This window comes from Camelus ferus, chromosome 15 (genome assembly GCF_009834535.1).
Source record: "Camelus ferus isolate YT-003-E chromosome 15, BCGSAC_Cfer_1.0, whole genome shotgun sequence".
NCBI lineage: Eukaryota > Metazoa > Chordata > Mammalia > Artiodactyla > Camelidae > Camelus > Camelus ferus.
In genome coordinates, this window is record NC_045710.1 from 51,626,741 (window position 1) to 51,643,217 (window position 16,477).

General features: G+C 50.6%; 1 protein-coding gene across 1 annotated transcript; it reads left to right on the forward strand.

Annotated features, from left to right (window-relative positions):
• The first annotated feature begins 5,257 nt into the window (after positions 1 to 5,257).
• On the forward strand, positions 5,258 to 14,528 carry NAGK (N-acetylglucosamine kinase). Its single transcript, XM_032497782.1, has 10 exons — positions 5,258 to 5,541; positions 7,358 to 7,442; positions 7,598 to 7,696; positions 8,500 to 8,641; positions 9,436 to 9,546; positions 10,235 to 10,347; positions 11,803 to 11,890; positions 12,874 to 12,971; positions 13,477 to 13,555; positions 14,189 to 14,528. The coding sequence occupies exons 1-10, from the start codon at positions 5,513 to 5,515 to the stop codon at positions 14,377 to 14,379; spliced, it is 1,035 nt and encodes a 344-aa protein (XP_032353673.1). The 5' UTR covers positions 5,258 to 5,512; the 3' UTR covers positions 14,380 to 14,528.
• Positions 14,529 to 16,477: the final 1,949 nt, after the last annotated feature.

Here is a 16,477-nt window from a genome sequence, read left to right on the forward strand (position 1 = left end):
ACACACACACACACACACACACACACGAAAATGGCTACAGGTGAAACTGGGGAAATTATATTGATGATTGTATCCATGTCAATAAGTGGGTTGCAATATTGTACTATAGTTGTACAAAATGTTACCTTTAGGGGAATGGGATTTCTCTGCAGTATTTCACACACCTGCATATGAATCTACAATTGTCTCAATAAAAGCTACAATTATTTATTTATTAAAAAGGAATAAGTCATATAAAAGGGGGGCTCCGGGTTCCACACATTTGCTAAGGGGCAAGACAGGAGCCTGGGAGAGATGAGGCTCCCCTCTTCCCAGGCCTCTTCCAGAGGAGGCATGTTCTGGGAGAATCTGACCTCCGGTCTGGTCCACATAACCCACCCCACCCTGAGTTCCACAGAACCCACTCCAACCTGAGCGGACCTGGGGTGTGTGGGGTGGTTAGTTTTTATGGGCTGGGTAATTTCATATGCTAATGAGGAGGATTATTCCAATTATCTTGAGGAAGGAGCAGGGACTTCCAGGAATTGGGCCACGCCCATTTTGGGCCTTTTACAGTCAGCCTGGGTATCGTCATGGTCCCTGTGGGTGTGTCATTTAGCATGCTAATATATTACAATGAGCCTATAATAAGGCTCAAGGACTGCTGGGAGTCGAATCTTCCAGATCTTGGGCTGAGTTGGTTCTAACCAGTTTGTGTCCTATCCTTAATTGCTGTGTCATTCCTTCAATGGTTGTGCCCTGCCCCCTTCTCTCCTGTCTCAATTACATAAGTACACACTTCCATATTTGTACTTCTACACTGATATACACAGACCAAGGGTGTTCTCACGCACGTGAAACATCTATCCAGTGTGGACTGGTAAATGTTTAACAGCCGGCTTTCTGGACACCAACAATAACAGTAACCTGATTTGTAGCAGTTGCTGATTTCTGTGTTGCAACCATTCCCACCACAGCAATTTAGAGCTACCAACACCATATCACTGAAGGAAGGAGAAAGATCTGCACAATTAGCTCTTTGTGAGCTAGTGCGAGCCAGCTCCAGCACAAACTGCAAAGTTACATTTGGGCACTATGTATCTGCTCAAAGGTGCCTGGATGTGCAGAATTGCTTAGGTCCCTTTAAGAACTGAAATGCTAATTCTAATTCTATACATACACTAGTACAGAAAAATACAGAGATATAATCTCAAATACATGCACTTGTAGACACATTTAGTCACATACAAAGACAAGTTCAGACACAAAGTTAGGAACACATACAAAGACAAGTTCAAGTATGTAAATAAATATACACACATCTACATAGAGATCGATACAAGCCAAAACATGCACATAAACACACATATAAACACCCACATGCCCAGGAAGAGGGAATAAACCAACCTGATTTTCTGGGGTTGCTGCCTTGGCCTAAGGCTGCCCCTTTCAGAACCACCTCAGATCAAAGCAGAGGAAACTTGAAGAGCAGACTGTGTACAGTCAGTCATCCACTCCTGCTTCTGTGTTCACCCTGCTCCTTCTGGGTTGTTCCTGGTGGTCCTGCAGGTCTGGAAGAGCTCTTGCCTTACAGCTACCAGCCTCAGAGGCCCACCCCAACCCCTTAGTAAGGCCGCCCCTCACCCCCTCTCTTTCCTTGTGGGAAAGCCAATACCAGCTTCTGTCTCTACCATCATCCTAGATCAACAGAGGAGAAGGTCAGCATGACACCCCCCGCCTCCCTACTTGCATCCTTTCGCATGACTTCTGCCTTGTCCCTTATCACCTCCTTGTTCATCTCTTGCCTGGGCCATTGCCCCTGCCTTCTAAATGTCTCTCTGCTCCAGGCTCTTCCCTCCCATTTGTCCTGCTATAAGAAACCTGCCAGATTAATTATCCTGAAGCCCAGTGCTGAGGTCACACATGTACTGGCCACTTCCCAATGCAGGACAGATTAGGGCTAGGTCCCTTTGAGGCCCCCTGACCGCTTGTCCAACTCCTGCTTCCCCAGTTCACAATTTCACTTCTATTTTCTCCAAACGTCTTCCTCTCCCTAATCTGCAGTTGCCTCTGCCATAGAATCTGCTTGCTTCGTTCTTTAGTTCACAGTGAGGCATTTACTACCCGTCATGTTTGTGGTGCAGTGCTTTACAGTTAGAAGCACTCTCAAAACTCTTCACGCACCTCCCAGCACGTGTCGGGTACCAAGGTTAGCCCTGGAAGTACAGTGGTGAGTAAAAACAGATGTAGTTTTGCTTTCATGAACCAAGTCCACATAACTTGCTCAGGATCTTGGGCCCCAAAGTCTTCTTCCCTGAAATTCTAAGTGGATTTGGGAGGGAAGACATTTTTCCACTGTCCCTCTTACCTGCCCTTTCCCTCCCCAAGGAAATATGGCCTTCTTGGAGTCATGGGGACAAAGGAGAGAAGACAGAGAATGAAACTGTGGCTTGCAGATTCTTAGAGGAATTTATCAACCTCATAAGCATCACAGGAGCAGCCGCTGGGATGTTGCAAGCCCAGTACAAACAGGCATTAAACTGTTACAAAGCTAAATAGTCGTTAACACTTGTCTGCATTGCAACATCTTTATTTCCGTCCCATTACAGTAAATACCCACACCCATTATAAGCAACATCTCTCATTGGTGTGAACCTAGGCTAGTTACTTTGATTTCAGAGTTTCCTCACTTGTAGTATGTGGTCAGAAATCTGATCTTTTCATAGGGTTGTTAGAATGATCAAATGAGATAAAGGTACATAAAAGAGCTTTATAGAACTATAATGTACAACACAAACATATAGTCTTTTATTCAATGTGGTTTTCTTCTTTAAATTAGTCATTTCATAAACAGGCACTTAATGACTTTGAAATCGTCTGGCCTGGATGGATAGGAGACAAAATATAGAATAGCACTGTGCAACAGAAATGGGTGCGCCACATGTGTAATTTAAAACTTTCACACCAGAAATTGACACAACACTGTAAACTGATTATGCTACAATTTTAAACAATTTCTAGCAACTACATTAAAAAAGATAAAACAGACTGGCAAAATCGATTTCAATAATATATACTTTTAACTCACTATCTCTCAAAAGGTAAATCAACAAGTAATTCATATAAAAATTACTGCAGATCCTTTTACATTCTAACTTGGTACTAAATCTGGGCACTCCTGTATTTTACACTCACAGCACATCTCATTTTGGAGTAGCCACATTTCAAGTGCTCAGTAGTCACATGTAGCTACTGGGTTGGACAGCCCATACTAACTAGTGATGCCAATAAAAATTAGCTAAGGTCTGTGTAGTACTTAATAATGGTTTCCAAAACTCTTTTGATGTTTAAATCCTGTCTGTGTAGGTGGATGTTTATTATCTCCACTTTGTAGAGGAGGAGAAGCAGTGGCAATTATGTGTAATTCACCGAAGAGCATCTGCTAGTGAATGGTGGGCTCAATCCTTATCTTCAAACCTTTCTCTTTTGCTTCCTTTTTTAACAGGAAACACAAAGGGAAATTTTAATACTACACACACATAGACCCCAAGGCTCATTGCACTAGTGCATGAAAAGCTACTCGTCCTTTGAAAATCCACCTACAATCTCCTTCCTTTCAAAAATCCTTCCAATTTAATCTGACCAGAACCTATTACTTCCATTATTCTAAAAATATGTGTGTATGGATTAAACACCTTCCAGCTCTGACGTGCTATGGATGTAAATGATACAGGTGGGCATAAAAAAAAAATCCTACCCTTCCTTCTGATATTCTCTGTGATGTAATTTACTTTTTAATTACTCTTGCGGGTTAAATTGGAGTGTTTTTGTGTCCCAAGTAGGTAAGAAATGAAAAGACTCCTCTCTTCCAGTTTTAAAAGCACATACACGCCAAGCGTTCACAGCAAAGCGTAACCAGATCCAGCTGGCTGTCAGGGAAAGAGGCTCCTAGTGCAGGGTTTCTGTATAAGAAGATTGCAGGCACACCGGAGAGATGGATGGGAGAGTGGGGACAGGCTTGAGAACCACCCTGCGACAGACCCCTCCCTAGGCTGATGTTCCTGAAGAGATACCAAGTGCAGCTGACTGCCCTCCTAGTTCGAGCTGCTACTTTTCATGGGCCCAGCACCCCCCGAATGAGCCCACAGAGGAGGAGGAGCCCCAGCTTGATTTTCAGACCTGGCTAGTATTTTCTCTCTTTGCACTACCTTTCCCTGTCCTGACCTGGTGCAAGGAAGGAAGAAGAATGCAGTGGTGGCTGGAGGGCAACAAAAGGCTTGTAAAACCTGTCGACGAAAAGTTAATCAGTCGACCTAGGAAAGAAACAAAATTCTATTCCGGATAAATTTGAGGATTATAACCTCAGAGGAGCGCCTCAGAATTATCTGAGTACTGCTCTGCCCCTTAGAAGTCAAGTCACAGTTATATTAAGTTTTTTGAGAGAGAAGGATGTACATTAAATGATGTACTATTGGCAGTTTACATAATCCAGATCTAAGCGCTACGTGACCCCCTTATCAAGAAGGAATGTAACCTTTAAGGAGCTCTCTTACTGATGCTAGGAGAATGTTGCTCTTTTGGTTGAGCAGGTGTTTCTGCCTTGGGAAGGTTTGCTCCATGCATAATGCAGATACACTATGCACAGTAGGAGGAAAAGAGGAAGCCAAAGAACAACTTTTTTGTTTAAATTTTTGCCTGCCCAAAAAAATGTTTTATTTCACAAAGCATACCTGCTAGTTTGCCAAGCAGTCTATGTCTCTGCCAATATCCTCCACAAAGAACCAAACTTTTTTTGTAAGCGCGTAGTAAAAACACCGCTTCCTTCTCTGGTCTTACAAGAACAGCCTCCAGGGCTTTCCCCTTCCCCAGCCCACTTCTAGTTACTCCGGGTTACGCAGATTCACACGAGTGCAGAGTCAAGTCGGCCTGGGTGCTTGTGCGTGCACGTGTAACTGCCACTGACAGGCAGGTGCCGGGCTGAACAATGCAATAATGATTTAAGAGTCCCAGCGGCCCCCCAGCTTGCGTGCCCGGCTCCCCGACCTCACACACCGCTGGGGGGTCCAGCCGAGCGCGCGTCACTGTTTCACCCACAGTCTACGTGGCTCACAAGCATTGCGCACGCGCCAGACGGGGCTGCCAGCCACTTCCGGGCACTGATGGGGAGGGCAGGTCAGTGACGCGTCTAGCGGATGCGACCCGGGTACTGCTTTCTGGCTCCTCCGCTGGGGATCCCATATTCATCTCCAGAAGCGGGGCCCAGGAGGTGGGGAGGAGGTCCGGAGGAGCAGCTAAGCACCGCACTCACCCAGCCTGCCGGACTCACCCAGCCTGCCGGAGTCGCCCGGCCCGCCGCTCTGGGGCCGACGGCGGGCAGGGGCACCACGCCCCCGCGCAGGCGCAGTGGGCCTCAGCTGGACCGGCGGGGCGTTCACGTGACGCGGGGCGGTGCAGAGCGGGCTGGAGGGAGGGGAGCGCCGGCGGGAGGGAAGCGAACGGCGGGATCCGCGGCGGCGGAGGCGGTAGCAGCAGCATGGCCGCGCTCTACGGGGGTGTAGAGGGGTGAGTGCGGCCTCGAGGAGGGAGTCAGGGAGGGGCGCCTGGGAGGCGGCCTGGGCCGCTCCCTGGGCAGGGCGGAAGGAAGGCCGTGGCCAGGCCGGCAGGCTGGTGGCCTCCCGCCTCTGTCAGGGTTCGGCCACTTTGGGCTTTCGGGCTGCGGGGCCTCGTGGAGGAGTGTGTACACGCGAGGCGGTGCCCTCGCGCGCGCAGTCTTGTGATTTGCACGCACTGTGTGTGCCACGGCCACACCTCTGGGGGGGGACCTTTGTGTTTTGCGGCGGAACCACGCCCCCTTCTCCCACGGATGACCCGCTCCACCTGGCCCCGCTGAAGAAGCTCCTTTTTTGCATTCTTGCTCCCAGAGAGAGTTTTGCTGAACAGGTGTCAGGTGTGAAGTTGCTGGACTTGGGGAGAGCAGTGGGAGGGTGGTGGAATCCCGGACAAAGATCTTTGCCGGAGGGTATCTGGGAACTGAAGCTGGACGAGCCAGACTGCTGGCTTGTCCTGCTGCCAGAAGCCCTTCCATTCTTGTCGGCACTCCGGGCTCCTCACTCTAGATCCACCCTGTGTTATTCTTGCGAATTTCCTGCTCGGAAGCTTGTCTACTGGACTTTTTGATAGTAGCTCTTGCCCTCGGTATGACGGTGGTCTAGACTTTTGCCCTGTTTGCGCTTCAGTTACCTTATGTGTCAAGTCAGAAGAGGGATGAACAGAATGGTCGCCAAGTCCCTTGCCAGTGACAATATTTTGTGACTCTGGGTGTATCAAATCAGGGCATAATAGAGTGGCTGTTGTCTCAAGACAGGGCACTTTGAATCTAAGATTGGATTATTCCTAGGGCAGTCACATCTCACTGTTGACTCATGGACCCCAAAGTCTGTCTTTTTCACGTGCATTTTTATGATTGATCTCTCCTGCCCTGTATCTATTGCACTAAAAAAAAAAAGTACAGAAGTTTGCATTCATCCCTGTTCTATTCAGGTGTAAGGTATGACCCATTTTTCCAGCTTGTCAAGAGATTTTTTGGGACGATTAATCAGCTACCTCATGCATTAATTACTCCTTGCAACTTCTTGTCACCTGTGAGTTTGATCAGCAGGTCTTCTGTGTCCTCTTCTGATATTCCTGAAAGTACTGATCAATAAACATACGTTGCACCACCACAGCCCTCTGTCGAAACTACCATTTGCCCCAGTAATAAGCATTTGACCCTTTAGTTGCTTAAGCAGGTATTAACTCCCTGCCATCTGGTCAGCATTTCTCATGAGAGTGTTTTGAAGACCTTGGCAGCTGGAGCTGCAAAAGGCAGCCTTTGGTTTTGTGAAAGAAGCAGAGAGACGTGCCATTCTTTTCAGTCACATTTACTGAGGGTTGCCTGTGCCATTCATGCAGGTAAATAAATGATCCAGAGCTTTACCCAGTGGAGTTTGTAGTCTAGAGAGAGGCGCACAGTAAAGCAGCTTAACACACTTTTACTACAGAGGAGTTCGTAGGGGCACTGACATGGCTGAACTAATGGAGCTTTGGTGGAGGGCCACACATCAGAGGTTTCAAGGACTGGGTGATATATGAGTAGAGTCTTGCAGGATAAGTGGGACACCCCCAAGGGAGGCTGAACGGGAAATGTGTTTCAGAAATCCAAGAACACAGCAAACGCCAAACTGCAGAGGAGGTGGCAACTGGGCATTTGGGAATGGTGGCTGGGTTTGCTGAAGCTGTCTCCATCACACTGGGCTCTGCCTGTGACCAGGACTGCACAAGCTTAGCTGTGTCTGCAGGTTTTTCTGAGCAAGACTGAGTGCCCCCTTGTGTTCTGTAGGGGAGGCACACGGTCCAAGGTCCTTTTACTCTCAGAGGATGGGCAGATCCTGGCAGAAGCGGATGGACTCAGCACAAACCACTGGGTAAAGGCCACACTGAGGGGACCGGTGGGCTTGATTTGTGGTTTTAGTCTCTGTAGTTCCTGTTAAGGTGGTGGCTGGGGGCTCATTAGCAGCTCATAGGGGCAACACAGGTCATGCGAGCCTTTGTAACTCTTCCTTCCCTTGATCGGGGCCAGCTGATCGGGACAGACAAGTGTGTGGAGAGGATCAACGAGATGGTGAACAGGGCCAAACGGAAAGCAGGGGTGGATCCTCTGGTACCTCTACGAAGCTTGGTGAGTCCTGGTAGAGCTTGGGAATGAGATCACAGCAGCACTGAGACAGTGAGTTTGCACTGGATGAGTCTGATGACTGCAGAAGGAAAGGCCTTGAGGGCCTAGTCTCTGGTCTAGAAACTCACCTCATCTCGTGCATTCTTGTGGCTCCAGTTGCCACCTACAAGCCACATGGATTGGAAGAGCACAGGGCTTTGGAGAGCCACTGAGATCTTGGTTTGAATCTTTGTCACTCAACACCTATGTGACCCTAAGCAGGTTACTTACCTTCTCTAAGCCTCAGTTTCCTCATTTGGAAAATGCAGATAACAGTAGCTACCTCAGAGTTGCTGGGGAAGTAAAATGACATGGTACATCCCAAAATGGTTTGCAGGGAACCTGGCCCATAAGCTCCGATGAATGTTAGCCATTATTCCTAGCTCAGCCCATTCTCCCGAGTTGCTGTAGCTCCGGCTACTGCCGGGACACCCTCAGTGAGATGTCCTGCAGGCACAGCCAGACCCTGTGTATTCTGGACCAAGCTTCTCTCCCCTCAGCTTGCTCCTCTGCCTGATTTTTTTTGTTAAGGGCGCTACTGTCCTCTCCAGCTCCAAATCTGGCCGTGTCGAATCCTTTCTCTTGTCCATCCTCAGTCCAGGTTCTTGCCTTCTGATGAGTCACTGTGTGGGGTGGAAGGACCCGGGCCGCATGAGCAGGGTATGCCCCGATGTAGAAAGCAGGGGGCAGACATCAGAAGGGGAGGGGGTTGAGAAAGGAGCTGGGTCTGGGGCCCTGCTTGCTCGCTCACCTCCCGCGTGGCCTAGGGCCTATCCTTGAGCGGTGGGGATCAGGAGGACGCGGTGAGGATCCTGATGGAGGAGCTGAGGGACCGATTTCCTTACCTGAGTGAAAGCTACTTAATCACCACCGACGCAGCCGGCTCCATCGCCACAGCCACGCCGGATGGTGAGGAGGTGGAGGGAGGGGTGAGGTTGAGAAGTGGTTTTCTTGGGGGAAGAAGCCCCTTAGGTTTAGCTGGCAGAACCTGACTTGCAAATACCTGGAAGGCAGCCTCAGTCATACCTCCCACTCCTCTCATTAGCTGAAGTTGGCCAGAGCAGGGACTGGGCAGGAGGAAGGAGGGCAGGAAGGGCATCTTGATGGGAAGCAGAGAATGGAGTCCAGCATAAAACTCCATTCCAGAGGAGGACGCCCCAGGCAGTGCAGTGATGAAGCTGGCTAGGGAAAGCAGCAAGTGTGGAAAAGAAAATGGGAGGAAGTGTGATGGCAGCGCAGAAGGGGATGGCATTGTGAGACTGGCGTTTGAATCTCAGCTCCCATTTTACCAGCTGTACGATCTTGGAGAAGTTACGAAACTGAGTTTCAATTTCCTCATCCATGAGATGGGGGTAATTAGATTCATAAGGTGGGTCAGGGCATTGAATGAATGTGAAAAGAGTCTAGCACAATCCTGGCACATGGCAGGGACTCAGTTAAGCAGGGAGTCACTTGAAGGCTGGCTGGGCAAGGAGACAGACTCGTGTTCCTTGTTCCCCAAAAAGGGCTGTATGTGATTGGGGTTTCTCTGAGACCCAGGCCCTCCTCCTTCAGGCAGGAAAATAGCTGGGCTGGGTTTTCTCTGCAAAACTGGGTGGTGATCGCTTTGCTTGGGGCTGGTGTCTGTCCTGTCGTCCCTCAGTCGGAAGCTCTGTGCTCTGCAGGGCCTCGGCCGCGCTGAGTGTCCCGTGCCCTTTCCCCAGGTGGGATCGTGCTCATCTCAGGGACAGGCTCCAACTGCAGGCTCATCAATCCCGACGGCTCTGAGAGCGGCTGCGGCGGCTGGGGCCACATGATGGGAGACGAGGGCTCAGGTGAGTGCACGCCGACTGGGCTGGCTCAGGGTCCTGGACCCTTCCCTCCCTGCAGCTCCCCATCTTCCTCTCGCCGCCTCCCCTTGGCCTGCCGACGCCTGGGGGCTCTCTGGGACACCTCCTGAATCTGAGGGCAGGGTAATGACTGGGATCATGGAGATGGAGCTGTGGGACTCCTGGCTGGCCTTGGTCTTCAGCAGCGATTTGCACCCAGGACTCAAGAGCCATGCCTCAGCCTAATGGCTGTTGCCTATCTGTGCTGACTGTTGGAGTCCTTAGGAAGGACCTGACACTACGAAGGTTAAGGCTGTAGCCGTACCAGTCTGCTCATGGGAAGGAGGGATGGAAGCTCCCACCACCACCTCTATATGGGTAGCAGGTGTACGTTTGCATAAGGGCCCTTAGGGCCCCGCTCCTGGCAGTGACCGTGGTGGTTTGTGTGATAGCTGACTGACCGTGTCTGTCTGCGGGGGTAGGAGCTGGTGTGACCCAGCTTCACCTGTTCTGTCTTCCCCCTCCAGCTTTCCATCATGTGGGTCAGTCAGATACAGTTTAGTTAGAGGACCCCAGGCTGGGAATCGGGGCACCTAATTCTCTGTAATACCCAACCCTGTCTAGGTCTGAGTTCCCTTCCCTGTGAGCTTGGGGAGATTGCCCCCATCTTCTTAGCCCTCTCTGCTCTCTGCAGCCTACTGGATTGCACACCAAGCAGTGAAAATAGTGTTTGACTCCATCGACAACCTAGAGGCGGCTCCGCATGACATTGGCTATGTCAAACAGGCCATGTTCAACTACTTCCAGGTACTTCCCCTGCCCCCTGGTAAACGTGCACACCTGGGATAGGGCTGTGGGAGACTGTGCAGGGGTGAACGCAGGAGAGGGGCTGGGTGAGCCAGAGGGAGGTCGGGGTGAGTTGTGGGTCAGAGCTGGAGGATGGAGAAGTCATAGGTGAGGACAGGATTCAGAATGAGGCAGGTGGTGCATTCCAGGAGGGTTCCGGGCATGAGGAGGGGGTAGGGTAGGGACAAGCTAGACTTCACTCTTGGGCAGCGAGACTCTGCTGAGAGGTGAAAGCAGGTGCCATTTTAGGCTGGAATGGGAAGGGCGGGGTGAGATCGGGGGCGGTGCACACAGACACAGGGACAGCGGGGAAAGTCAGCAGATGTGTTGGACAGTGAGCTGCCTCTGACCTGCACAGGCCACGGAGGAGAGCGCATTCAGGAAATGGGCGGGGAGGGTTCTTGGGAAGGTACAGCCTCCTACCCCAGGCATCAGGGACTGACCGCCCTTCTTGGTTTGGGCTGTGCTCATTTGTAGTGGATTAGGAAACAGCTGCCTGGAGCTGAAGCAGAGGTGAAAGGTGGGAGAGGAGAAGGGAGGTAAATTTATCTGATAGACGTCTCTCTGGACGAGGGCCACTTAGGTGAGCTGGGGCCAGGGTCAAGGAAGAGTAGAGATGCTGGAAAGAAGGACCTGTATTCTCAAGGCTTAGGGATTGACGATTGAAGAGGAACTCTGGCTTGGGCCAAGGTAAGGAGTATGGAGGGGCCAGGAAGAGAAATCACTTCTCATGGCAGTTGCTGTGGGAAGTGGAGTTAAGCAACAGATTGGTTCCAAGCTCCACTGACATGTCTGCTAGTCCCTCTCTTATCCTTTAGTCATTCTCATTAGGTCGTTACAAAGGTTGAATGACACAGTGTGTATAACATGCTTAGTACGTTGCCGTAAATGCTCACAATTTAGCCCCCACCCCCTCTTCCTTCCATTTTGCCGGGGGATCTCTGGTTCCTCAGGACCTTCAGAGGTGTTACAGGGGTGTAAGCTGGTTGAGGAAGAAGATAGATCTTGTGGTCAAATAAGAGGGGAGAAACAAATCAATTTCCTGGTTAGGACTTCTCGGAGCCCTTGATCTGCCCTGTGACTCTCTTTAAGAGAGGGGTGCAGTGTGCGGTGTCCTTAGATTCCTTCGGCCCAAGAAATCTTTTCAAGAGCTCCTCGGGGAACTACAGAATACTCTGGTGGGCACAGATGTGTGTTCTATGTTGCGTCCAAGCTAACCTCTAAAGAGCAGCAGGGTCCATGTTGGGGAAAACGGACCTTTCTCAAATGAGAAATCTCAAATCCTTGGACTCTCTAGAGCGTAAACATTTCCCCAGCTTTTCAAACAGTAGAGATATCGGGAAGGCCAACTGGGTGGGCACACTGGGGGTCTTCCTTTGCTGCTGCTGACTGTCTTGTGCCCTTTCTGCCTCTCAGGTGCCAGATCGGCTAGGAATTCTCACCCACCTGTACAGAGACTTTGATAAATGCAGGTTTGCTGGCTTTTGCCGGAAAGTTGCAGAAGGTACTGGAGGTGGGGCAGGGCTTTATCTGGTTTTGTTCTGCAAAGACCTCCCCAATTGGAGGGTGGAGTAGGGGTCACATGGGGATTGGAAGCCAATTTCCCTTTGTCCAGGTGACCTGTTTTCTGCCACCATGGGCCTTGGTACTGGTGGGCCTTGGGGTGGAGGCAGGACACACAGGTTGTAATGACAATTGTTTTATGTAACCTGGTCCTTTTGACAGCTGTCATGGCTTGTGCAGGCTGTGTGTCTGTTTCTGAGAAACGTATGAGGCTGTTGTCCTTTGGGCAAATCTATAACTTGCTTTTTTAACCGATGATACCCACAGAACTAGGGGATCCCGGACAGGCGAGGCGTGTTTGGCTGGGTATCAGGAGAAGCTGAACCACAGGGCATGTTTGTTTGCACATTTCTTTCTCCATTATACAGCCCACACTCCCTTCATTTGGATTCCTGAAGCCTCGGGGCATTGTAGGTCCCTCTGAGATCTGCTGGTCTGAGGCCCCTTCAGAGCAGAGCAAGGAGGGGGCTGGGCTGACCACCAGCAGACTGTTAGAGGCGGGTGGGGGGCCCCGACAGGAGTACCGGCCAGCTGCTCAGGTAGGGTCCTGGGGCCCCAGAGCTGAGAGACCTTCAGGGACCGACTGAAGAACTCAGTGTGAGTTGGAGTACAGACCTCCAGTGCCAGTGTGCCCCCTAGGGGGGTTCCCCTTCTCAAGTGCCTGGAATGAGCCACCTCTGTACAGGGCACCCTTCCTAGGGTGGAAATTCCTGGTGGGGGCCGAGGGAGTAAGGACAAAGGGCAGCTTTGGAGGCTGGCTTAGCCCCGTGCCATGCCGTGAGCATCTGTTCCTGATTCAGACCTTGGCTGCCTCTCGGTACTCCTACCTCCCACTGTTGCTGCCCTGCAGCAGAGAGAGAGAGAGTAACTGAGGACCAGTGGCTCCCCATTGTTCACCAGCTCTGTTCCCTCCTCCCTACCCAGGTGCTCAGCAGGGAGACCCCCTCTCCCGGTATATCTTCAGGAAGGCTGGGGAGATGCTGGGCAGACACGTGGTGGCAGTGTTGCCTGAGATTGACCCGGTGAGTTGAGGTGGGAAATGAGGGGTGGGGAGCTGCTGGGCCAGATTTGACCCTTCCCCATTAGGGGTGAGACTTTCCCATAAAACTGTGTAAATGGGATATAATTTGAAAGGAACTCTGGGTATGAGAAAACATCTGTGGGAAGTGTGTAACAGAGAAGTGCTTGGGTTCAGTGCCTCCCCTCTGGCTGGTCCCAGGCCAGTATACATAGAGTCAGTTGTTCAATGTGGTGAATGCGCTGCGCCCTTTCTTTCAGTCCTGCTTCTGTCTGTTTCCCTCCCTTCTCTTTCCTTCCTCTGTTGTTGCTTAACCCCCTTTTTCCTTTCCCTTCTCTCCCTCACATTTATGACTCTCCCTATTTTCTACCCTTTATTCTTGACTCCATCTCCTGGTCCCTGGCTAGAGGGGAGGAATTGGGCTAGAGTGGGCTGGTCTTAAGAAACTCCCCACTTTGGCACTGGAGAGGCTCGGTTGCCCCCAATCTCCATTTCTGCTCTCTGCCCAGGTCTTGTTCCAGGGTGAGATTGGCCTCCCCATCCTGTGTGTGGGCTCTGTGTGGAAGAGCTGGGATCTGCTGAAGGAAGGTGAGAAGAGGTGGGGGCAGGTGGGGATGGGCAAGGGTGAGGGGTGGGGCTGGGAAGGAGGTGGCCTGGGAGAACTGGGAGGACTTGGTTACCTGGGCACTGAGGCCTGGACAGGCCACTGAAGTCTCAAACCAAGACCCTCAAACTTCACTTTTCCAGGGAGCCCTTTTACAACGTCTCATCCAGCTTCCTTGAAGTCACAAAAAGGTCTTTTTTCCCAAAGAATATATTAAATAAGCATCACCTTTTAAAAATTAAAGACAAATGTAACTTTGGAAGTCGGAGCTTCTGACCAGTATGTGGCAACATCCTCATCACCATAATCCTGGCCAGAAGGAAAGAAATGTGCTGTCCGCACCTTTGCAGCTTGTTTTGGGTGGCTGTGTGGTTCCCATTAGACATTCTGAAGTAGCTCAAAGGCCTCTGATGCTCCCTTGGAGCCCTTGAGTGGCACTGGGTGCTGGGGCCCCACAGCTGTCCCTGGGCTCCCACACCTGGTGCGCCATCCGTTAGGGATTTGGCATGTGGGACCTCCATGCAAAGCCTCAGGGCCTGGGCCTCTTCTTTCCCTCCCTCTTCATCCCCACCTTCTCCCTGGTCTCTCATCTCCGCCCTCTGTGTTCTTTCCTGCAGGTTTCCTTTTGGCGCTGACCCAGGGCAGAGAGATCCAGGCTCAGAACTCCTTCTCCAGCTTCACCCTGATGAAGCTGCGGCACTCCTCCGCCCTGGGCGGGGCCAGCCTGGGGGCCAGGCACATCGGGCACCTGCTCCCCATGGACTACAGCGTCAATGCCATTGCCTTCTACTCCTACACCTTCTCCTAGGGGGCTGGCCCTGGCTCCACCCCCTCCAAGCCCAGTGGACATTGGGTGCTGGAAGGGAAGGGAGGAGGCTCTTTCTTTTTTTCCCTTTTTTAAAAAAAAAAAAAAAAACACATATAGAAGAAAATAAACGCACTTTACCCACTCCCCAATTGGATGGTGTTATCAGGCACACATGCTGTGTACAGCCTCAGCTCACCTGCCAGGAGGTTATCCCAGAGGGCTCAGAAATGGTTTTAGCTCAGGGTTTAAAGCCCCACTCGAGGTGCTTGGCCTGTGGTCACAGTCTGCTCGCCCAGCAGCCAGGCAGGTCATTTATGTGTGTGCTGCCCCCCCACCACATTAGCATACTCCTATGCCGTGTGGCTGCCACTTCACCTGTGGTCTCAGTTTTCCCCTGTCCAAGTGGGTAAAGATCCCTGCCTGACCATCTTTAGTGAAACTAAGTGTTCTCCATGCAACATCCCCAGAAGTAACCTTAGACACAGCACACCCTGTCTTCATAGTCCCAGTAGGATTTTGGGGATGGTACAATTCTAATCTGGGAGAATTTTTACCTCACTGGATTTGGTACTTAGAGGTAAAGGGCACATTGTGCAGTTTTTCTGCATGAATGAGTTCTTAAGAGGTTATGAGGATGGCTGAGGTCCCAGAAGGCCAACTAGACACAAATGGGTGGTCTACCTATTCCTGGAGACTGCTGGCCTGGCTCTGGTTACAGGATGACAACTTTGCATTTGTTGTGTGGCACCGGAAATGACGAACGTCAGTGGAAAGCAGATAGGATTCCTGTATAGGATTCCTGTCCTGTGGATACTGTAGTTTGATCAGTAAAGACAAGCCCGGGGCTTCCTGTTCTGCCTGTGCTGGGTGAAGACTGAAGACAGTCTTGACCCACAGCGGCTGCCTCTCCGGGTGTTCAGAGTGGAAGCTGTTACAAGGCATGGATTGTGTCCTAAACATCAGTTCTCAAGCTTCTGTGCATCAGTTATTCACAGACTTGTTTTAAACTCTGATTTTCATTTTTTCCCCCCTTTTGTAAGGTGTCTGATTCAGTAGATCAAGGATGAGATGAGATGGGAAATTGTCATTTTTGCTAAATAACCTTGGGTCATTTCTGCTGCAGAGGTCCACGATCTGCACTTGGGGGAGCTCTCCCCGGTAACTTTGGAGTTCTGATTCAGCTCTTGAATACCCGTTTCCCAAGTCAAATGACACTGTTCTTTCACTGTGTACAACAGGACGGTGGTGGCTCTCATCCCGTCAGCTCTAGCTCAACACAGCAATAAGAACTCAAGCCATGTCCCTTCCTGGGGGACAGTCAGCCCTCTTCACATCTAGGTGTGGTCCCAACAGCTGGGGGCCAGCTATCAGTGAATCCCCAGTACATCATATGGTGAATAGCTTGCAAAGAACAGGGACCCAGCAGAGGGGCCTCGACAGGATCTGACAGTCCTAAGAACACTTTACTAATGAGTGGCCTCAAGACCAGGATCAAGCAGTAGTTTGGATTTAGAATCTAAAACTGTATGAGTTTATAAATAAGAGACATCTGTTCTTCAGGATACAACCATCACTTCCTTACCATTGCCTAGCCTCTGCTGTTCCAGTTGGACAGGAGGTTTAGAGCACAGCAAGGAGCACATCATGACGGATTTTTAATGCCAACATGTAAGTGTTGACTAAACGTTAGTTGGAAAAACGAAGGCGGTATTAACGTGCACAAGGTCAGATGTGTTCCCAGTTCCCATGACCAAAGGAGATGTGATGAGTTGGCTTTTTCTCCAACTAGTCAGGCTCCATTACACGGAGGTTGCAATGCATAAAGCGATGTTTGATGAGATTCTCTCCCTTTAATTTAAAATGTATAACCTCCTTCCCTATAAGATACCAGGAACAATGAAAAGGATGCCGTACTGCCAAGGCGCTGGATATATGATTCATATCTGAGCTTTAACAGCCTTTGGACAAGGCAGGAGAGCTTGGAGCAAGAACAGGACTTGAAGAGGCCAGCGCTGCCTTAATCTACCTGTGTGATCTCGTGGACGGCACAGCCTCGTCTGTACCATTCAGCAAACATTCACTGCATGTCTTCTAGCTG